Below are 22,738 nucleotides of genomic sequence, written 5' to 3'. Positions count from 1 at the left end.
GTAAGCAGACCAAAGGCCTCCTGAGCCAACCCCCGCCCCCCATCCCTATCCCCTTAGGAGAACGAGTCATTACCTGGGTGGCTTTGTCATTGGTACAGCAGGTGAAGGCCCCATCGGCATCTCGTGGCCACTGGCCCAGAAGGTAGGAGCTGAGGATGGTGTCCAGGGAGAATGTACGCCGGACCTGGGGCGGCTGAGGCCTACACACTGACTTTTCTGGGGCCACGGAGCATGGGACGCTGGCTGGAAGAGAGCACAGCCCGCACACCTTGACGTCAGCATGGAGGAAGGAGACGAGTAACCAATCCTGTCTCCTAGGAAAGCCTCACCTGACGACCATGTCTTCACTTGTATCCACCTCCATCCTAAAAGATTATTTGAAGAGGCCTATAAAAGCAAATACAGTCTGACCAGAGCTATTCTGACTTAACCAGCTGGTCTTTATCACTGGAAATGATTTACATCATTTTACTTCAGACAAGGGGTGATTTTATTATACATGTCTTCTTTCTCCTGTTCCTAAAGGACCAGGAGCTCTGAACTCCTAAGTCTCGAAGTACCCGAGGGCAAGACTGTTTCCCATCATTAATGAGGGAACTCTAAGGGGCCCCCAAAACAAGTTTTTATCCTCTGCCCTGCCTCTCTCCGGCACCCACTGCAGGGCTCCTGAGGACTGCACGAATTCAACCCAATTAACTGAAGGACTCTTCACATTTCCTTCATGACTGGTTAGCTCAGGGAACCTAGGTGACTAAGACAAAGAGAACAATAGAACTCCTTTCAAACATCAGGAATGGAGGAATCTGGCTTAGGAAAATCATTCTTTTGGTTCCCTCCTCTGTCTCCCCTCTTCTGGCTAAATTGGACAAAAATAAAGCAATTATAAATCCATACATTTAAATTTTACCTTGGTTAAAGCTTTTTGGGAGATGGTAAAAACTGAGGCTGCTGATAAAATCTAAGGGGTCCGGAATCATCTGTTAAGTTTCAATCAGCTGGGTTGACCCTGCTTTCCACAGCCACACTCAGAACATTCTATCTTGGGGTGCCTGGGGGGCTCAGATGGTTAAGCGTCTGTCTGCCTTTGGCTCAGTCATGATTTCCAGGTCCTGAGATCAAGCCCCACGTTGGCAGGGGTGGGGGAGGGGTCCCAGCTCAGCTGGGAGTCTGCTTCTCCCTCTCCCCCTGCTTGAGCTCTCTCTGTCTCTGTATCTCTCTCAAATGAATAAATTTTTTTAAAAACCTTAAAAAAAAATTCTACTATCTTATGATCTGTAAAGGCTCTTTCCTTTCAACAGAGCAAAACGTTTTCACATCTGTAGCAATCCCTTGATAGTTCGTGTGTGCATTAAGCAGAGCAAAAGGAACTAGGGATCGTAGGTATAAATAAACTTGAAGAGCTTTATATTAAAAACACACCAACAGGTTGGCAGTTCCTCAAAAAGTTAAACATAAAATTACCATATGATCCAGTGATTGCACTTCTAGGTAAACATACAAAAGAACTGAAAGCAGGGTCTTGGTCACTCATGTTCATAGCAGCGCCACTCTCGACAATCAAGAAGTAGAAGCTACCCGATGTCCATCAATGGGTGAATGGCTAAACCAACTGTGGGGTATACATGCGATGGGCCATTAGTCTCCAAGGGGGATGAAATTCGGACTCATTCTACAATACGACGAAGCTTCAAAACATTATACTAAGTGAAATAAGACAGACACAAAAGGACAAATACTGTATGATTCCACTTCTAGAAGGCAAACTCATAGGGGCAGAAAGTAGAATAGTGGTTACCAGGGACTTAGGGGGTGAAGGGAATGTGGAGTATTCATGGGCACAGAGTTTCTGCTTGGCATGATGATAATGTTCTGGAAATGGATGGTAGGGAGGTTTGCACAATATTGTGAACGTACTTAATGCCACTGAATAATGAACTTGAAGTGGTTAAATGGTAAAATTTATGTTAAGCATTTACCATGATAGAGAAGTAGATGCTAACCACACTGTATATTCTCTAAACCTGTTTACCTACTTATACACATTTTTACATAGTTGAAATCAACATGAAATATACATTACGTTCTGCTTTGTTCTACCCATTTCATATACCCACTTCCAAGTATCAACAATATACTTATTTGCCATTTCCAATGACTACATAATATCCCACTAGGTTGGTATACAGTTGCCTGCTTAACTACTCCCACATTATTATCCCATATTTGAAGGGTCTCCCTGCCCACAATCTGGACATCACAAATGTTACCACCTGGATAACTTTCAGACTGTTTTTATCTAATTCCTGGCATATTTCTGAGACCTCTCCTTGAGCTATCATATGTGTTCATTTAAAACAGAAGAAAATGGGGCACCTGGGTGGCTCAGTGGGTTAAAGCCTCTGCCTTCGGCTCAGGTCATGATCCCAGGGTCCTGGGATCAAGCCCCACATCGGGCTCTCTGCTCGGCAGGGAGTTTGCTTCCTCCTCTCTCTCTGCCTGCCTCTCTGCCTACTTATGATCTCTCTCTGTCAAACAAATAAATAAAGTCTTAAAAAAAAGAAGAAGAAAATGACACACTGCAATAGTAGTAAGTGTGAACTGCAGAAAAGTCAGGAAATACACAAACAAAAAGAAAAACCTTGACTCTCAATACCCAGAGATAAGCCCCACAATGCTATGAGATACACCTTTGTCCGCCAGACTGCTGTGTGTGTGCTTTAAAATAAAAAATGGGATCATGCCGTACATACGATTTTGCAATATGTTTTCACCTTATACCATAAACACTTTTCCAAATAGTATATACTGGCCTGCAAGATACCCTTTTAAAAGATCTTCAACATTTCTGTTAAAACTCTTCAAAAGTTCACTTTCGTTTTCGAAGACAGTAGCCAAAGGCCTTATGTCCTGGTCCCACTTACCTTTCCTGCACATTTCACTCCTCCTCAGGGTCTCTGTGTCCTGGACAAGCTGTAAAATGCACCATTTCCCACCATGTCCTATGCCTTCCCTCCTCTAACGTTTTGCACAGGTGCCCAGAGTCGGTATCTGCCCCATGTGCTGGGGCCAGCCTAATTGTCTCCACCTCCACAAAGCCTGCTGGATTCCCTGGAAGAATTTTCTGATTTCCCTCAGCACTTTGTACTCTTTTAGTACCTAGAATCCTCTCTCTTGGATTATGGGTATTTTAACTCCTAGATAATAAACAACCTGTGGCCAAGGACTGTCTCTAATTTATCTTTGTACCCCATACAGTGCTGAGAACACAGGGCTAGTGATTGGCAGATGCCTAAGTTTTCATATAAAATTAAAAAACCATTAATACAAGGGCATCTACTCTAATCAGATCAGGGATTTGAAGTCTGTCTGCCTGGCACATCCATGCTCAACCCCCTTCCCACGAGTAAAGCCCCCATGGCTGCTTGTCTCTTTTTTTCTCTGGCTCAGGAAGGCCTGGCCTCTCTCTTCTCCTCCCTGGGCCTTATCACCCAGTCAGTCAGTGACAGGCATGCTGGCTTCAAGTCCCAACTTCACATCCCCCATTTGCAGTCAGCCACTCTTTCTCCCATCCTAGGTTTAAGATTAAAAGGTGGCAATCCAGGGGCGCCTGGGTGGCTCAGTGGGTTAAAGTTTCTGCCTTCAGCTCAGGTCATGGTTCCAGGGCTCCTGGGATCGAGCCCCACATCGGGCTATCTGCTGCTCGGCAGGGAGCCTGCTTCCCTTCCTCTCTCTCTTCCTGCCTCTCTGCCTATTTGTGATCTCTGTCTGTCAAATAAATAAAAACTTAAAAAAAAATAAAAATAAAAATAAATAAATAAAAGATGGCAATCCAGATATTTTGGGGAGGTTTTGATGCATGCTGGTCAAACACAACACCGCTGCCCCGTAGGCCTCTAAAACTGTCTTAGGAGAGCCTAGGGAATGAGGTGGGCGGCAGCCCCAGAAAGTGAGTTTATGGGATCACATGACAGAGCCGTAGAGAGGTAGGTGGCAAGCCGATGAGGAAGAGGCTGGCATAAAGGCCAGAACGTGGTGATCCTGACAGCTGCTTCGTCGCTGTGCGAATGAGGGCCAGGACTCCTAGGCAGGACAGTGAGGAGGGAATCTCTGGGAACAGCCTCACCCAGTCTTCCCCCAGAAACTGCTGCAAAAGCCTCCTGGAGATTTTTCTTTCACCGAGACCATGAGGGCTCTCTGGTATCTACAGAGAACTTTTAAATTTCACCCCATCTGCAAAGTCCTTTCTGGGTCTTTACTCTCCCATCAGCCCCAAACGGGGCGGGGGGTGGGGGTGTAAGGGAACCGAGGCCCAGAGTGGGCCAGTCTCATACTGGACTCGGTTGCCCATGAGGTCTGAGGCAGTCCTACACCTAAACCAAGTCTCCTTCCTCCTCAATCACCCCATTTGGGCTCCTGGCCCTTCAGCATCAGAAACACTCTCTGAGGTTGCAGGGGACACCTGCCTACACACCTGCCAGAAGGACTGTCTTTGGAGCACCTTTTTGGGGAAGGGAGTCTTTTGATGGCAGGCATTATCCAGGTGTCTGTACTGACTTTCTGTTTTTCAGGTTGGTTGGGTTTTTCTTTTTCTTTTTTTTGACGTTTTTGAAACCTTGGCCTTCTACGATCTCCCAGGGATAATTTAAAGCACACCCATTTGATAACTGTTCACATTACCCCTCATAATCCACCCTACTCATGAGCTGCAGCAGGAACCCAAGCTTAAGGGTGGCAATCAGAGATGGGACCATACTCTCAGTACCCCTGGGGTAAGGCAGAACCCAGAATCCTAGAATATGTGGTGAGAATCCAACAACCCACTCTGGTCAACTCTACATGCTTTCTGGCTACCTTTGACCAAAGTGATTCACAAAGACCCTGAGGGGGTCATGGGTCCTGACTTGCTCTTCCATATACCAACACCCCCACCCACACACAAACACACTAAGAAAGAAACACACACAAAAAAGGAAGAAAACAACATCGGGGTGGGAAATAGGAATGGAGAGAAACTGAGGACCCCAATCCAGGACCAGTGACCCCTGATGCCCTTCTCTCTGCCAGACCTGCAAGGACCTCACTGCATCCAAGTCAAACCTGGAGGTCTTGCCTCAGTTTGTTTTCCTTCAAGGAGGCAGCTGGGCCTCAGCCTTATTTCTAGGGTGACCACATCCTACCACTGGCATAGCTCCTACCAGTCACAAGGTGACAGAATCACCTTCTGTCTCAAGACACCTCAGCAAGTCCCCACTTCCCCTCCCCAGCCCCCAATTCTTGGCAGTCCTGACACCTCTGAAGAGAGTTAAAATGCCATGTTTCCTTCATGCCCAGAAAATGAGAGGGGCACTTCTTGAAAAATTCAATTTTGATAGGAAACGAAAACTCACCACTTACTTCAGAAACCTCATCCTAAGTGGTTTGGCGAGCACCTGCTGATGTGGGCGCTGAAACCGATGAAGGGCTAAACCCATGTGTCAAGTTCCCCCCAAGTACAACACAAACCAAAGCTAGAATCTGACAGTGACGGGTCTTGTGCCATCCTCCAAGGGGCGACAGTGGAGTGTGAGCAGTGTGGTCCCCAAGAGGTCAGATGTGAGGGACCCACTTCTTACAGATTTTATTTATTTATTGGACAGAAAGAGATCACAAGTAGGCAGAGAGGCAGGCAGAGAGAGAGGAGGAAGCAGGCTCCCTACTGAGCAGAGCGCCCGATGCAGGGCTCGATCCCAGGACCCTGGGATCATGACCTGAGCCAAAGGCAGAGCCTTTAACCCACTGAGCCACCCAGACACTTCAAGGGACCCACTTCTGACCAAGGCTCCAAAAGGACCCACTTCTGACCTTCCTTCTTATGGGATTGCAGCCACCACCACCCAACCTCCCAGGGCCTGCTCTCCCATCTGGCAAGTGGGAGCTCATGCCCAGCCTAGGGCACTTCCTAGCGATGCTCTTAAGAACAGAGGGTGAGAGGCAAAGCTGCTTTAAGTCTTCACTAGAAAGCTTACGTCGAACCAGTTAACATCACTTAAACCCTCCCTCCTCCATAATTCTTTAGGATACAAGGTCAGGTAAAGGAACCTAGAAAAGGATTCAGCCCAGCAAAGATGCAATGAATGAATTCCAGCCACACTGTCCCTTGAGACACATGGACGGAGTGACAGCCTACCCCAGCACAGATACCGCCTTGAGGAACTGGTGGAGAGGCTGTCTGTGTGTGCCCGTGCTGCCCACGGGGGCCCTAACTCTGTGGGGAATGTCCCCAAAGAAAACTCACAAGTGAGCGTAGTTCAAACAGGAGCTCGTGGGCTTCTCCCTCATGGAATATACCAGAAAGATCTGGGAACTGGGTTCTGCCCCGCCGTTGTTGTGATTATGGTCAACGAAGAAGCATTGAGAAGTCACAACGGCTGTTTGTGGCTGGAAGCTGAACTGGTTTCATTTCTGGAAAGTACCCCTCTCTCAGATTTGGGAAACGGGGGTGGGGGGGGAAGAGGACCATCGGCTCCCCTGTCTGAGCAGGGACGCCCAGATCGTGCCAGGCCATGACAAAGCAGCAGGCTGCAGGGGCCCCGGCTGGGTGCCTGCGGGAGGGTGGAGTGTCCTGTTTACGGCGCGGTGGGGTTTTATCGGCCCATCGCATGCAGCCGCCTCCACAGCCCAACCACCTGGCGAAGCACCCTGGCACGAGGCCAGGCCATTTCACCAGGCAGTGGAGCAGCGGCGGATGCTGGGGTTCTTGGGCAAAAGCAAATGGAAAAAACAAAACAAAACAGCACACACCGGAGATAAGACGCCTTGGGTGCTATCTTCCAGAGCCACCCGCTTCTGTTTCCCAACTGCTGCATGCGTAAGGCTGAGGGGACAGGGGCTCTGAATGCAGACAGCCAGCGGTCAGGTGTCTGTGCTTTGGGGGAGGAGTCCACGGGCACAAAGCAAAGAGCAGACCAGACACTGGACCGAAAGCGGCCAAGAGGGGTCCAGCACACCACCAGGGACCGACCGATTCCAACGGCGGGACTTTGAGTGCCCACACCGAGCCCGTCTACAACCACTGCTGACACCAGAGGAGGAACACCAGAAGCGGCCGGCGAAGGTGAAGTGCTCGAGGCCGCTGCAATCCCTAGGATCCAGGCTACCAGACACAAAGCCTGGGGACCCCCCCAGCAAATGACACTTCAGAAGGACCAGCAAACTCTCTCTGCACCTCCCTCCTGTCTCTGGCTCAGGCTGGGACCGCGCCAGCAAGCCCCCAGCCTAGGAACCCAGAGGAGGAGGATAACAGTACTCAGAAGAAGGGCAGGAGGGGGTCAGGGGAAGGCAGCAGACGAGGCAGGAAGTGAGGCTTCTGGGGCTGCCTTTCTCAGCTTGGCCAGAGACAGAGCGTGGGGTGAAGGTTTGGCAGCTCACAGGGAGAAAGCGGCCTCTGGCCAAAGGGTCCCAGCTGGGGGGCGATGTCACTCCCGTTACCAGTTACCACCTCCGAAGCAAAACAGAAACCTGGGAAATGAGACGAGGCTACTCTCCCCCACCCAAAATACCCAAGAAGGACAGCCAATGAGCTCATACGCATGGCCCAAACACAACAGTCAACTGGTCTAACAAAGGAGGTACGAGTCACTTTCTCCTGCTGTGGGGGCTCTGAAGCACTGTTAGCACCAGCTTTCCACCTCTCCTCTTAAGAGATAGCTCGCGGTACCAGAAGCTGTACCTATGCTGGAGGAAATAAGAAAATGCAGATGAGCAAGAAGTGAAAAATAAAAACAGGGCCTGTCCCCTGGCCTGAGATCGCCGCCTGTCCACATCCTTCCTGGTCTCTCCCCATGCACACATGTACATGTGTCTTTTTAATAAAATGAGATCCTATTATATGTATTTTTCTGCCATCTGCTTATTTCCATCACAGATCTTCCTTTGGAAAAGAGGAGTAGGCAGGGGCAGGGCAGCCTAGGAAGCGGAGGCCAGGCACAGGGCTGGCCATCAAGGGAGCAGGCCCTGCCCTGTCCATCCCCCACCAACCCCAGCTATGATACAGTACTACTTCTGCTGGGGGCCCAGGAGGGAGGGGGTATATGTCAATCTGGAGAGGAACAAAGTAAACCAGGGCATCAGAATTTCTAAACATTCCCCCAATAACAGATTGGCAGTAAGTAGGGGAAGTTCCTTCCAGCAGCTTGACAGGGATTCTTTTTCCATTTCAGTCGTGTGTTGGGATTAAACACTGCGGGAAATCTTCTGAGCGATGTGTGATCCAGAGCCACTGAACCACTTAACTCAGGGACATGTGGGTTCGGGAGGGAAGTTGTGGTCAAACTGAAATCCCCACTTATGACGGTACAAGAGTAAGAAGCCCTCCTTGGAAAGCCCAAGGAGACCCCATCCATCCCAGCTGGGAAAATTACACCTGGGGCTCCGAGTACTCTCAACATCAAGCAGAGCGCTCACTTCAGCCACAGCAGGGAGAAGCAGCTACAGAAACGAGAGTTAAAAAGAAAGAAGGAAACAAGAGGGACATCGCATTTCCCTGACCAAGGAGGCTTCTCTAAAGAGAGAAGAGTGATAGTTGTATACGCATGGAAAACGAACTCAGCCGGGCCCTGAATTAATGACTAATTCCACGGTTAAAGGTGCAGCTCATGTGAAAGCCTTTCTGGGCTCTGTGTCTGACTTCCTAGCACGCAGGCACCTCTATGGGAAGCTGAAGAGAAGGGCCAGGAGAAACCCATCTAGAGAGGTCACTGCGCAGAAAGAAGAAAGAACACACTGAGTCTGTATCAACAGGGAGGGAAAAGGGCGATCCCAAGTGTGTGCGCACGTGCATGGATAAGGAACAGACAGCATTTCTGTAGACGGTTGTTCAATTCTCAAGAAGCTGCAGTTAGAAGAGAAGGAAGTGGTGTGAACTCTTCACCTTTTATCTGAATTCTCTGAAGAGTTCTGTAGGATTTCAACATATTTAAAACAAAACAAAATACTAGCAGTTAGTGATTGGAGCAGGCTTTCCTTTGGGAGCCGTTCCTTGGCCTCTGCAAGAAGAACAGAAATAGCACATAGCCTGGCCCTCTCCATCTTAAAAAAAAAAAAAAAAAAAAAAAAAAAAAGTCCCCACTGATGGTTATTTGGGAGTGACCAATCTCTAAACTCAGGGGACAGGCATAAACCCTTGAGGATCTCCACTTCTCATAACAGTCTGATTCCTATCAAGGCAAGAAGAAATCACGACATCCAGCTAGCCCTCAGGTAGTCTTGGAAGATAAGTGAGGGAGAGGCAGAAACAGAGATCAAGGGGGTTCATTAATAAACCCCATGAGAGGGGCGCCTGGGTGGCTTGGTGGGTTAAGCCTCTGCCTTCAAGCTCAGGTCATGATCTCAGGGTCCTGGGATCGAGCCCTGCATTGGGTTCTCTGTTCAGCGGGGAGCCTGCTTCCCCCCCGTCTCTCTGCCTGCCTCTCTGCCCACTTGTGATCTGTCTGTCAAATAAATAAATGAAATCTTAAAAAAATAAAAATCAAAAAATAAACCCCGTGAGAGGACAGCTGTGATTGAAACTTGCAGATTCCTACTCTAACAGCGTGCACCCTATACACTCGTGAACTCATCTATGGAAGAGAAGGGAGAGCTTCCAAGGGGTCACAAGTGGGGGCCTGTGATACAGATCTTTCTTCCTCAGAAAACTTGTGACAATCGGATCCCCACCTCTGTGTTCCACTGTCAGACTCAACTGTCATGACCGCTTGGCTGGCTGCTTTGGTTCAGGGACTAGTCCACGGGCTGGAAGGGTTCTAGTCCTTTCCCTTGCTAGGAACCAGGGTGATCATACCTGGGTCTCAGGAATCCTGTTTTATCCACTGGACATCTTGGGTGAGTCAAGGGAGAGAAAACAATTAAAAAAACGAGAGATTCCTCTTCTAGTGAGGAGAGCGGAAACTGCATGAAAGAAAGAAAAGGAGAAGAGAATTACAGCTAACTCCCAAATAGTCAAAAAATTTCTGCTTTGTGAACCAACTTATTTTTAGCTCCATCCAGCCTGCCTTCCCCTGACCTGAAGAAAACTGCCAGATAGAAATAGTTGTAAGCAAAAAAAAAAAAAAAAAGGAAAAGAAAAAAAAGAAAAGAAATAGTTGTAAGCAACTATTTCTTAATTTAGTATCAATACCAAGTCATACAAAACACCTAGTCTTTGACAGAATTTGATGGAACCCATTTTGTTGCCTTCCCCCACCAACCTATGATTTCCATAAAATAAAAAAATTTTTATTCCTCTTTTGAACTTCTCATGTCCATACTCATGTCCATTAGTGCTAATTCAGAACTAGCCTTACTGCAACTCTCAAAGTAATCTCTTAGCCAGGAAGAGCCACCAGTGGGTGCCAAGCCACTGGGAGAAACACTACAGGGAACAAAATGTTCAAATAAACGCCAAAGTATCAAAAACCACTTATCAAAAGAAGAATGTATTTTTACAGTGGGAAATCTGCTGGTGGTCACCACCTCATGTGATCAAGGTTAGCCATTACTCTTAAGGGATACTCTGACCTAATATACCTCCTAAAATGATACAAAGTACCCAACTTCACCCATGAAATGTTCTTGCCAGGAGTGTTTTACCAGAACCAAATCAGGCCCCAGACCTAACTTTCTAGTTACAGGAAATACAGGGGATAGAGGAACAAGCTAAATGCCACCATGAAAAAAACAGCCAGAAAAATGCAGAATGTGGGAGAGTTAGAAGGCAGAACTGGTTCATGCTTTTCAAAGTCCTTGAAAACCAAAAACCAAAAACACAAGTGGAAGGGGAATTCTTGATAAAGTTTTTAAAAAGACATAACCGGGGCATCTGGGTGGCTCAATTGGTGAAGCGGTTGCCTTCAGCTCAGGTCATGATCTAAGGGTCCTGGGATCGAGCCCCATGTGGGGCTCTCTGCTCAGCAGGGAACCTGTTTCCCCCTCTTCTTCTGCCTGCAGCACCCCCTGCTTGTGCTCTCTCACTCTCTCAAATAAGTAAAATCTTTAAAAAATAAATAAATAAAAATAAAAAGATATAACCAAACGAGAGTCTTTACTGGATTCTGGCTCAAAGGCAAAAACAAGGGGCACCTGACCGGCTCAATCAGTAGAGCATGCGACTCCTGATCTTGGGGTTGTATGCTCCAGCCCCACGTTGGATGTTGAGATTGCTTAAAAAAAAAACAAACCTTAAAAAATAAACAACAAACAAACAAACAAAAGAGCAATCTGAGGGGCAATTTGAAAATGGACTGGATACTAGATGATATGGGATTACAGATAATTCCGTTAGGGTAATAATGTTATCATGATTATGTAGAAGAATGCCCTTACTCTCAGCGGATACCATTGTGGCTAAGGGCAAAAAGTGTCATGACATGTGCAATTTATTTTCAAACAATTCAAAACAAATAAACAAAACACACATACAGATGCATATGTAAGTCTAGACACACACATATGTAATCCCCAGAAGGAGAGAAAAGAGATCTGACAAATGCAGCAAAAAGTGATCAGTGAGTCTAGGTTAAAGATAAATGGGTATGCACCGTGCTTATAACTTTTCTGTAGGTTTGAATTTCTTCCAAAATAAAGTTGTGGGGGGGGGGGGGTGGAGGGAAGGAACCGGCTTAATTTGGAAGGACGGAAATTCAGTTCACTCCTCAGCAAGGATTTAAACCTTTTAGCGTTTCAATCTTGGCAGGTTGTAGTCATAGAATTTGTAGTCAAATTCAACTGAGTCACTGCTCTGGACTTCTAATTTGGGGAAAGGGAAGGTAGGCAGGAAGAAACGAAACCCTGAATGAAGCTTAATCTGAGGCCAGGAATTGAAAGATGTAAATCAGGACAAGGTAGAATAAAGATACCGAATGAAGGAGGCGATGATAAATTAAGAAAGATAAATTAAGAAAGGTGACAAGATCCCGGTAGCAAGACCAAGACCACAAGACTGTGGGCAGAATGAAAGGGCTCCTGCAGGTCCAAAAACACAGCTGAACTGGACAAGAGCTTGGCTCTGCCTGGCAAAGTTAGCACTGGGCATTCATTGGCCACAGGCATAGAGAAAGCAGTGAGATCTCATGGAAGATGGGTAAACATGGCTGACAGGAACGTAGGTAGGTAGGTAGGTCGCAGGGAACGGTGAAGGACTTAGAATTTATCAGTCTTCTGTACGGATGAAAAAATGAAGGGACGGTAAGAGACTTCAGTTAGGAGAGAATTCAGCTAGATAAAAGGAAGACCTTCTCGCTGATCCCAGTCAGATGAGGAAGGCGACTACGTAGAGTCTGCCCTGAACAGCTCTGGGAGCGAAAATGACAAGCCCCCCCAGATGGCTCAGTAGTCCCCCCGGGAAGGCAGGGAAGTACAGCAGAGGAGTCTGAGTCTCCTCTAGTTCTAGAATTCCCCAAGTCTCATTATAGGGTAAACAAGAGATGGCCAATTCTGCTTAATGGAAAGCTCAGGGCTATTATCTGGGGTGAGATAAGTTCAGTGGTTAGGTGGGGGAGGCACAAATTCAAAAGGATATTTGCCTTACCTAAGCTGATCAGACAGCTGTGCCGTGGGCTCCCAGACCAAGCAGGAGGGTATAAACAGCACTCAATTTACCTGTGGCTAGCCACAGGCAGAAGGCTGATCACATGACTGGGCAAGCAGACATCAGAGCTCAGAGGGTGGGTTGGCTCACTGGCTACACCTCACTAGGTTGGAACCTGTCAGGCTCTCTGCTCTGAACACTGACTCAGGTTCATCTTGCTTGGGACTGAGGGCTGGGGCGAGGAGTTCCATAAGAAGCAGTTGCTCAATTATTCAGGACCAGGAAGTTATAGTCACAGCATCTGCTTTGCCTTCAGGGTCTAAAATCCTATTAGGGTCACTCTGCCCAGCCCTGGCCGCCTTACAAAGCTGTGTGGACCATGCTGCCCCACTTGCAGAAAGCCTTCTCTGGTTACCTCCATCTCCTTCCGCAGGTTCTACTGTGTCCCCGGCTGCAATGGGGAGAGACATCCAAGTCCGCTCCATCCCACCTGGCCTCCGACATCCCGTACCTGACCCAGCCTGACCTCAAATCCCAGGCAAATTCCTGAGCCGTCACCCCACCACTGGAAAAACCCCAAAGCATGCCAGGCAACATTCCGGGGCAGCCCCTTCGTGGCAGCCTTGGTCTTGCCAGTTGTTCCGATCTCTTAAGGGAGGCTCAAAGGTTATGCAGTGCCTCCAGGGTAAACCTCTTCTGAAAAGTACAATCAGATGGTCCCCCTCCAGAAACAGCCTAGAAAGGCATGACATTGGGAAGGTTTTTCCTACCATCAGTGTACACCCAAGACCACGGAGGACTTCAGAGCAGAAGGACGCTGGTCAGGTCACCTCTCTCCATGTGCTTGCAGAGGCAGAGGCGGGCAGGACAACACCCATCACTAGAGGGTAAGTTACACTCCCTCCACAAAGTACATGAAGGGCTTTGTGTCTGCTCTTAATCAAGGGCTTAACAGTACCAGTCTCTTCTTTCGTAAGTCAGGCAAAGAAAAGGCTGAGGCTCCTGAAACAAAGGAGAATTCAATCCAGGCAAACAGTGAGGGATGTTCATCACCAAGACATCCATCCTACCTATATGTCTAAGAACCAGAACGCAAAGCCGTCCCATCTTAAGATGGCTCTGTGGGGCACCTGGGTGTCTCAGTGGGTTAAAGCCTCTGCCTTTCAACTCAGGTCGTGATCCCAGGGTCCTGAGATCAAGCCCTGCATCGGGCTCTCTGCTTGGCGGGGAGCTTGCTTCCCTTCCTCTCTCTCTGCCTGCCCCTCTGCCTACCTGTGATCTGTGTGTGTCAAATAAATAAATAAAATCTTAAAAAAAAAAAAAGATGGCTCTGGCCATCTGCACACCTCCATGCTGCACACGAGTCATCAGGAATCAGGCAGGCAGCCTTTCCTCATCCTGCTGTACCCTATTCTGCCCCTAGATACATCCACCCAGAACTTATGCTGGGGCAGAACAGAACCAGGAAGAATCAGAGAACAGAGGCGACAGCCTGAAACAGGATAACTGCCTAAAGACAAGTGATCTCAGTATAGGGGTAATAATACAGTAAATGCTCACAGGTCTCTTTCACGTAACTGGCTGGAGCCCATGGGGAAAAAAATACTTTGAAGCCAACTTAACCACAGCCTCATGGCTCTAGGAAGGCACTGCAGATAAAGGACACTTGCTAAAACTAAGATTCCCAAAACTGTTTTATTAAGAAGCGGAGTCAGACTCTCACTCAACCCTAATTCTGGAAGCTGGAGGGAAGTATCAGTAAGCGAAACTGTCAGGAACGATTTAAGTGCCTTCCAGCACAGAGAGATGGAGGCCATGTGGTTTGGTGTTAGAGAAAAGGGGCCAGGAAACAAGCAGCCGTGTTTGAACCTCTCCTTCCGCCGCCAGCATAGCAGGACCATCAAATGCCTCCCTGGGCCCTGTGGTTAGCAGTTTTCCCTGACAGCGAGTCCTCCCTCTGTGGATGAAGCTGTAACTCCCAACCCCTTGGTAAGATCTGCCATAAGAAACCACATAAACGTCCTCCCTCGGGCTCCTGTACCTCCACAGACGGGACGGGTGCGCAGTCGAGAAAGCTCTCTGGCCCGGGGTCCACACTCTGGCCTTGCTCTCCATGCCAAACCCGACTGCTTTTAACCCATCCATTTCGGACATAAAAGCTCGAACTAGAAGAGCTCTGTGGTTCTGGCATAAGAGGGTTCTCATCTCGTGCTGTTGCAGAAGCGAAGAGAGTCAAGTGAACAGCAGAGTAAGAGTGTTTCTTAGGATAATGAAGCAGCTGTCCCCAGAAGGTACCGGGACATCCTGTGTGCGCTTGGCACACTTTGGCAGATTGGGGCACGCCTGCTGACCCCCTCCTGGGGGAGCATGGGCCATGCACGGGGCGTGCGCACACCGCAGCAGGTACCCGATTGTTCCTGGACTGGACGCCCCCCACCCCCAGGTCCAGTTTAGGGAGTCCGGGCAAGCAGCAGTCTAGTCTCCTGAGGGGTGGCCTGCCACAGTGGTCAGTACCTGGGCCCAAATCCTGCCTCGGCCCCGGGGTGCTACATGAACTCGGTCATTTGACTTCTCAGTTTTGTTGTCTGTTACATGAGGAGAATAAGAGATGTTATAAGAGGAAGAGAAGAGAACTCACACTCTCAAGAACTCCTGGCACCATCAAATTAGTCTAGCATGTACTTAAAAGTTTTTATTTGGAAGTAATTTCCAACTTCCAGATACGAGAACAAGAGCGGTACATGGGACACTCATAATAACCTTTACCCAGATTCACCGTCAGGCAAACATTTGTCCCACCTGCTTTGTCACTGGCTTTCTTTCTCTTACATGCACTTTTTCACACACATGCTCACACTCAGCACCTACATGCTCACTCACGCTCAAGACTCACACTCACACACACTCACATTCAGATAAACACACGCTCTTACATCCTTTGTTGGGTTTTGTGTGGTGTTCCATTGGAAAACAAGGATGTACCAGACGGTGGGAGGTTTGAGATGAAATGCAAACAGAGGGGGGAACCTTGCTACTTGGTGATGGCTCCAATGCTCCTCTCCCTCCTCCCTGCCACCAAGGCAGATGGCTAGTGGGGGGGCCCTGACTTAGGGATGGACCATCACATGGACAGGGACCAGAGAAAGTACTTGATACAGAAGAAGTTAGTTCCTCTTCTCTTTAAACAACAAAAGCCACAAAACAAAACAAAACCAACAAAGCATTGATATGAACCATGGAAATAGCTTTATTATACAGAATTGTTTTTTTATAACGTTTGTTATAATGGGATTTTACCTGATGAAGTGGAGTGGTCACAGGCAAAGAAAGGATGTGCATAAGCCTATGGTTACCAGGACATTCAAGAATTCTATACAGAGCCTGATTTTCTAAGAAAGGCAAGCGGGTAAGAGCTGCCTGGAATCCTCTCAGGAGGGCTAGGTAATCTCTGTGAAGCAGGCCAAGCAATTCCCCATGATACCAAGTCCCTAGATGGAGCCTTCTCTCGAGTTCAAGTTCCCACTAGTCCCCTCTACTGGGCACATGCTTGTCTCATAAAGGCATTACCATGTACCACAGTGATTCTACTTCCACTTAACCTAAAGCTAGGAAAAGGGACATACTCAAAACAGAGCGTGGCAGGGAGGGTGGGGGTGGTTTGCACTACAGGTTCCCTACATGGAAGACTAAGCTGTCATCAAGATGACATGCCACCTGAACCTACCCCCGTCAGAGGAACGCACCACCCACATTTATCCCCAGATGCTCTTTGGGGTTCCACATAGAAGAGAGACACCCCTTCCTATAAGCTCCATCTTAGCGTTATCTTCCTGACATGGCCCCGAGCCCAGTAACCATGACCATGACTCCCCTCTTAAAAGCAGGAAAACCCTGCCTGCCTCCTTGGGTCTATCTGTCCCTGGGGTTAGCTTCTTGTTCCACCTGGAAACTGCGTATCTCAAATCTGGTGGGAGGTACTCAAGGGCCGCCACCGTGTCACACATTTAATGTAACAACCGTCACCTTCCAATTAGCCACACCAAGAGAACAGTCACTTAAAGGGCGCTGAAGGAACGACAGACTTCGCTGCTGCCCATCTGCCTTTCCAATTTTCTTTTGGTCAACTGAACAGATGATTTTTTGATCCTGGGATCCAGGCATGTGAGCAGAAGGGAAACACGGGCTGGGCGTGTGCTGGGCCGGCACACAGACGATGCCAGCTCAGGAGCCCATTCACAACAGACTCGCCCTGCATGTGTGGGAAGAGCTCTGGGATTGGGAGCAAAAGGGCTCTAGAGTCATATGGTCTTGGGCAAGTCACTTCCTTCCTAGGCCTCATGTAACTTCTCTGCAAAAACAAGTCCATGCCACCTGCAGCTGCATGTCAGGAGGATAAATGAGAAACATTCCAGAGTTCCCACCAGGAGCCACAAAGAGCTAAATGAATGGAACACACTGTTAAAACGAAAGCTATCTATATGCTCAACTTCCCTGAAAAGTACAATTTGTTGTGATTCCCAAGCTTTTTCTTTCCACTGAAGCAGCTGTTTTTGCCTTCTCCCGTGAACGCACAGCTACCGAGGACTGTGGTCCCAGTAACAGAGAGCCCAGGCGCTACTCTGGGCGGTCAGGAGTGCACGCACCACTAGGGCAGGACTCACACTGCCATCTTCCCAATCGCTGCCCCGGACCACGTAATCCTGCGACAGCTCTCTGGCTGCATCCCCCTGGGCTCGCCAAATGGCATCCAGCCCCCACCCTCAGCCCTGGCACGTCCTATCTGATGGGTATGAGTTACAAAGACAATCCCTAAATGGAGGCCGCGCCAGCTTGCAGGTGTGGGGCAGGGAGCGCACGTGTTATCAGCCGTGGTTCTCTCAAAGCGATGTGGGCGATCAAACAGATCAAACACACACCGAGCACAGAAAACTCGTTAAAGGGAAGGTAGTGTGTGGGGCAGGGAAGAGAAGAAGGGAGGGCAAGGTAAGAGAAGAGCTCTTTCCGTCTTCTCAATTGCAGTTTTACTCTGTTCCAGCTGGGCAGGTTCAGAAAACCACCTGACTAAGCTACCAGGTCCGTGGTTGGCAACCCAAACAACAGGACAACGTGAGCCCCATGGATGGCACTGTATATGTTCAGGGGGTGGGGAATGCTAATAAGCATCTCTTTCCAGCATTTCCCAACTTGCTGGGGGGGAGCGAGAGAGGTTGGGGGGGGGGCAGGTATGGGGAAAGAAGGTGAAACAGGATAGTGCCTGGCTTGGGAAAGGGGGCTTCCAGCCTGATCACACCTCTGGAGAAAGCCTGAAGCCTCCCCTAAGGCCCATAGACAGTTCTGTTCCCTAGCCTAGAAAAATCACTGATGCAGATTTCATTTTTCTGCTTCCCTTTCCTATACATTAGCCCTACTAGGAATTTGTTATAAATCTACCTGGAGTGAAAGGAAACCCAGTATTCGTCTTGCTTTCCTTGGCCTGTCACCCATATCCACTTCTAAGCCTAAAGCCAGGGAGTCTGGCTTTTTTTTTTAAATAAAATCCTAACAAAATCCTAGGTGTTGGCTGTTTCCATGGATCAACCTGGTAACCAACTGCCCAAGCTCACCCCTCTGGCTTTAAGTGCGAGGGGAAGGGAACCTACAGGCCTAGCAATGACATCCATGGAAATGCCACATCTTTGCCACCAGCTGGGCTTCAGGCCCAATGACCAGGATGAATAGGAGACCAGTGATTTAAAGAGAGAGAGAACACTAACACTTCGGTGGGGGTGGGGGAAGGTTGCCTTGGAAGTAGCTGCAGAGAGGGGTATTATAAAGGGGGCACAGTGTGTGGGGACCAGAAGTGGGAAAAACCATCTCAAGGGAGACTGGGGGAAGTGTGGCTCGCTCTCCCCACCCCTGCTGCCTTTCCAGCAACTCAATCCAACAAGTATTTATTGAGCACGACACTCCCCATCTGCCCTGGCCCTCCCTCTGCAAAAACACTCAAATCTGTTCAAGCTGCAGGGTGAGTTCCATTGCACTTGAACTTGAAACATGAGGTGCCTACCTTTTAAAAAGGCAGGCACACAATTTGCAGCACGGGCTGAAGAGACTAAAGAGTGCTGAAAAAGTGAAGAAACATGGTTGACTAGACAGGGCCACACCAATATGCCACTTTTGAAAGGGAAGGGAAGGGAATTAGTCAAAATTTCATTTAACCTTAGGGAGAAAAACACACTGGCCAATTAAAGAAAAAAAAAAAAAGCTTACTGGAAATATCCCGGTTAATTCTCCAATTAACCCTACCTAACACAAGAATAATAAATATTCCTTTATTCTATGCCTCCTCCAGCTTGAATTAAATTTTATCCACTTGTGGATGTGTTAGTCATTTGCTTTTGGAGTCCTATGTTTATCCTCCTTTCTCTCTTAAGGAGGTGAGACCTCAGTGCTCCCCTGCATGTTTTCATTGAGGATCAGATGACAGGGGATTCAGGTAACAGAGCTAGGGAGGGACTAAACCTATGCATATTGGCATAGTTCTCTCCACCTCGAAAAGCCACACGAAAAGCCACACTCGTTCCTAAGATGGGGAGCTCAGGGTCTGAGAAGAGGCATCCCAGACTTACAGCTCTGCCCCGCCAAATCAAATATTCTAAGAAGCCACATCCAGGCGGCCTCTGAGAAAACTCTACCATCTTGATCACAGGCCTACTGCTTCAGAGCAACCAAAGCCCTAAGAGGAATCTTCCCAGGCCTTCTCCAACCTCCACCCATTAAGGAGCTGGAAGCAGAAACTGCTTGTGCACAGGCACTGCTGAGCCCAAAGCTCTCCATCCATCCCCAACATCAGCCGGCTGGGGCGCACAAGCAGGGCATATGGGAGGTGTCCAGAGCCCTAACTTCAATTCCAGGTTCCCCAAGGGCTGGTGCTAATAGATTCCCTATTATGAAATACTTCGATAGCCTTCTTTTAAGTTCATTAAAGCCACCCTTGGCTGGCTGTGGTTTTCTGACACAGTAGAAGTCCACTGAGGCTTATTTGGGCCTGAGGATAAACATTTAAATGGCTCTCAGCTGAGCATGCAACTTTGTAGTGACCCTGAGGAAAATGCGCGGAGGAGGAGAGCCAAGTGCCAGGAAGAGTCTTCCAAACCAGGAGGTTTGGTGGGGACCCTGAGCTGGAGGCCGGAGTGTGGGCAGCCAGCTGTAGAGAAACTCCCTCCATCCAGCTGTTCCCAAGAACAACGGCCCCTTCACAAGCTCCACACCACTGGAGAGGAACTGGTGCACAGATAATTTAGAACTTCAAATAGAATCCAAAACTCTTTTCTCTCTGAGAGATCAGGATTTGTTTTTGACCTAACAATGTGAATAGATTCGGCTGGTGTTTGGTTAATTCATAACCCTGCAAAGCAAATAGTGCAGCCCTCTATGAAGACTCAACTCGGCCCTCAGCCGGGGCACGGCGGGGATGAGGACCGGGTTTCTCACTCATCTTTCGTGTTTCCACTCTTCCCAGCCCCTCTTCTATCCCCTTAGAAGTGGGATTAAAATTTACTAACCCAGGGGGCGCCGGGGTGGCTCAGTTGGTTAAGCCACTGCCTTCGGCTCAGGTGGTGATCCTGGAATCCTGGGATCGAGTCCCATATGGGGCTTCCCCTGCTGAGCAGGGGAGGCTGCTTCTCCCTCTCCCTCTGCCTGCCTCTACCCCAAACTTGTGCTCTCTCTCTAATTAAAAAAAAAAAAAAATCTTAAAAAAAAACCCAAAAACTTACTAACCCAAAACTTACTAACCCAGCAAGAGACTGTCCATTCCCACTTAGCGAACGTGCTGGTGGGCACCCATCTCCATCCTGAACTGGAAAGGAAACACAAGGTTTCCCCTTCCAGCCCCTTCAAAGGGCTCCAAACTGCCTACAGAGTGAGGGTAAGCCCAGGCAAGACTGGAGCTTGGTGTCACATAGCACTGATAAATGCGATAGTGTCAGTGAGGTTTCAAAACCAGACCTGCCTCCAGAATGTGTCACACTCTAAAGTGTGAATCCTTTCGGCACAAAGGCTCTATGTGAGAGGTATAAAAATCCAGAGGAGAATGCTTGATTTCTTTTCTCTCTCTTTTTTTTTTTTTTAAAGTAATCTCTACTCCCAACGTGGGGCTCGAACTCACAACCTGGAGAATCAGTCGCATGCTCTACTCACTGAGCCAGCCAGGCGCCCCTGAGGACACTTGATTTCTAACAGTTCCATGAAGATTGAGGGATACACTGAGTAATACAGAACTGTTAAGTCCTTATGCTGTACAACTGAAACTAACATAATACTGTAATTAAAAAAAGAACAAGATCAAAGAACAGTGTGGCGTGGGTGCCACATTCAGTATAAATTAGCCAAAAACTATGAGTAAAGTGTTCTCTGCCAATAAGCCCACCAACCACTTTGGCAACACTCACATGGCCACCGTAACTGGAAGTTTTGCAATCCTGCCCCAAATCTTCTGGAGATCCATCTATATTTGGAATCAGAGAGAATGATGTCCTCTTACCACCACACCCACTTTTGTTCTCACCCCTCCTCCACTGACCTCAAATGGTTTAAAATATCCCAGCTCTATGTTACATGAGTGGAGAGCTTCCCATCTCTACAATCCTTTGCTATCCGAAACACCGAAGAACACACAGACCCATGCTCTTTTAGATATCAACGGGATAAAGCAGTTAGGTACTCTGGAACTCAAAAGGATGCCGTCCCTGGTGATAACCTTTAAGACAGATTTCAGCAGTACCTCCTGGGGACCACGTGTGTCTGGGGCAAGCGAAGCTGTCAAAAACAAGCTAGCAACATCAGGCTAAGCAATGTCCAGTGCTTCCCAGTCCAGAGGCTGCCTCAATCACAGAGCATTCAAGGACGGTAGTAGCTCTTAAAGGCTTTTAAATGCATTCCCAGACTTCTTCATAGCAAGATGGGTCCTTGGCATTGAGAAGTTTGACTACTTCTAGCTCCAGAGTCCAAGAGGACCATGACTTGAGGAGGGCTTTTTCTCAAAGTCACTAATAAAGGCCCTCCTTTATGTGGTTCCAGACCTATCTAAACACCCACCCCCCCCAAGGACTAAGTTTTCAAAGCATTGCAAGGAAAGGAGTTTAATAATTACCAATAGCACTGCTAATAGCAATGCTGCCTTATATTCACTGAATTGGCCATCCTGGAGAACCGAATGCGTGTTTGAAATAAACCCATCCTACATCCCTGCGGGGAAGCCAGTATTTTAAGACTACTGCCGGCTGTCAGTGATCTGTTTGGAAAAATAAAAGGTAGTGAGAAAAATCCCAGAGAGGACATAAACCTAAAGCCATTTCCAACTGATCTGAAATGTGTTTGCTGCAGTTGTGGGTGGTTTGGGAAGGGTTATGAGGGGAGAGGGTGCACATTTGCCTAACAGTCAAGCTTTTATGTAAATCCAAATTAGTTTATGTCTACTGAACACATGCCACCTGACATTGGGGGGGTGGGGCGCAGGCAGGGAGGCAGCCTCCATTCACATGTGCTGATCCTCCACAAAGACTGAGAACTGACTGGAAGCTGATGACCCCCCCCTTCTCTTTTCACCTAAAACAGAAGTGGGGATACAGGCTTGTTACTTTTCTTTATCCCCTTAGAATATTCTGAGAAGGTGTACGCCACACGCACTGAAACTCATCTCTATATAGGAATAATGGGAAGGAACACTGTTTAAGACAAGGGTAGGCCAACTTTTCCTGTTAAGTGCCATGGTAGTCAATATTTTAAGCTTAATGGCCTTCTGGTCTCTTTGACAACCACTCAACTCTGTCACTGTCGTGCAAAAGCAGCCACAGACAATACTAAATGAAGGGGCATGGCTGTGTTTCAACAGATCTTTATTTACAGGGTGCCTGGGTGGCTCAGTCGGTTTAGTGTCTGCCTTTGGCTCAGGGGATAATCCCAGGGTCCTGGGATAGGGCCCACCATCAGGCTCTCTGCTCAGCAGGGAGCCTGCTTCCTCCTCTCCCTCTGCCTGCAGCTCCCCCTGCTTGTGTGCTCTGTCAAATAAATAAACAAAAATCTTTTTCAAAATTAAAAAAAATCTTAATTAAAAAAGCAGGCAGAGGCCTAGATTTGGCCTGCAGGCCATAATTGCCAACCCTGGGTCTAAGAAGGTTCTGGTGTGTAGAGGAGGTACAGAGGCAACATGGGGCT

At 48.2% G+C, this 22,738-nt stretch overlaps 1 protein-coding gene across 5 annotated transcripts in view; it reads right to left on the bottom strand.

Moving 5' to 3' along the window:
- FAM117A (family with sequence similarity 117 member A) overlaps positions 1 to 22,738 on the bottom strand; it is a 64,351-nt gene that overhangs the window by 17,762 nt on the left and 23,851 nt on the right. For 2 of the 5 annotated variants that reach the window (XM_032322666.1, XM_032322662.1), the window contains exon 2: positions 74 to 243. The exons of 1 other annotated variant lie outside the window; for it this stretch is intronic. Coding sequence is in view for 3 of the 4 variants with exons in the window: in XM_032322662.1 (XP_032178553.1) it covers positions 74 to 243 (170 nt within the window). In the remaining variant the exon portion in view is untranslated. Of the gene's footprint in view, positions 1 to 73; positions 244 to 329; positions 388 to 1,461; positions 1,592 to 22,738 lie in introns of those variants that run through there. 2 more of the 5 variants (XM_032322664.1, XM_032322663.1) reach the window with 2 other exon arrangements.

Source organism: Mustela erminea, chromosome 18 (genome assembly GCF_009829155.1).
Source record: "Mustela erminea isolate mMusErm1 chromosome 18, mMusErm1.Pri, whole genome shotgun sequence".
NCBI lineage: Eukaryota > Metazoa > Chordata > Mammalia > Carnivora > Mustelidae > Mustela > Mustela erminea.
This window is presented reverse-complemented; position numbering and strand designations above follow the sequence as displayed.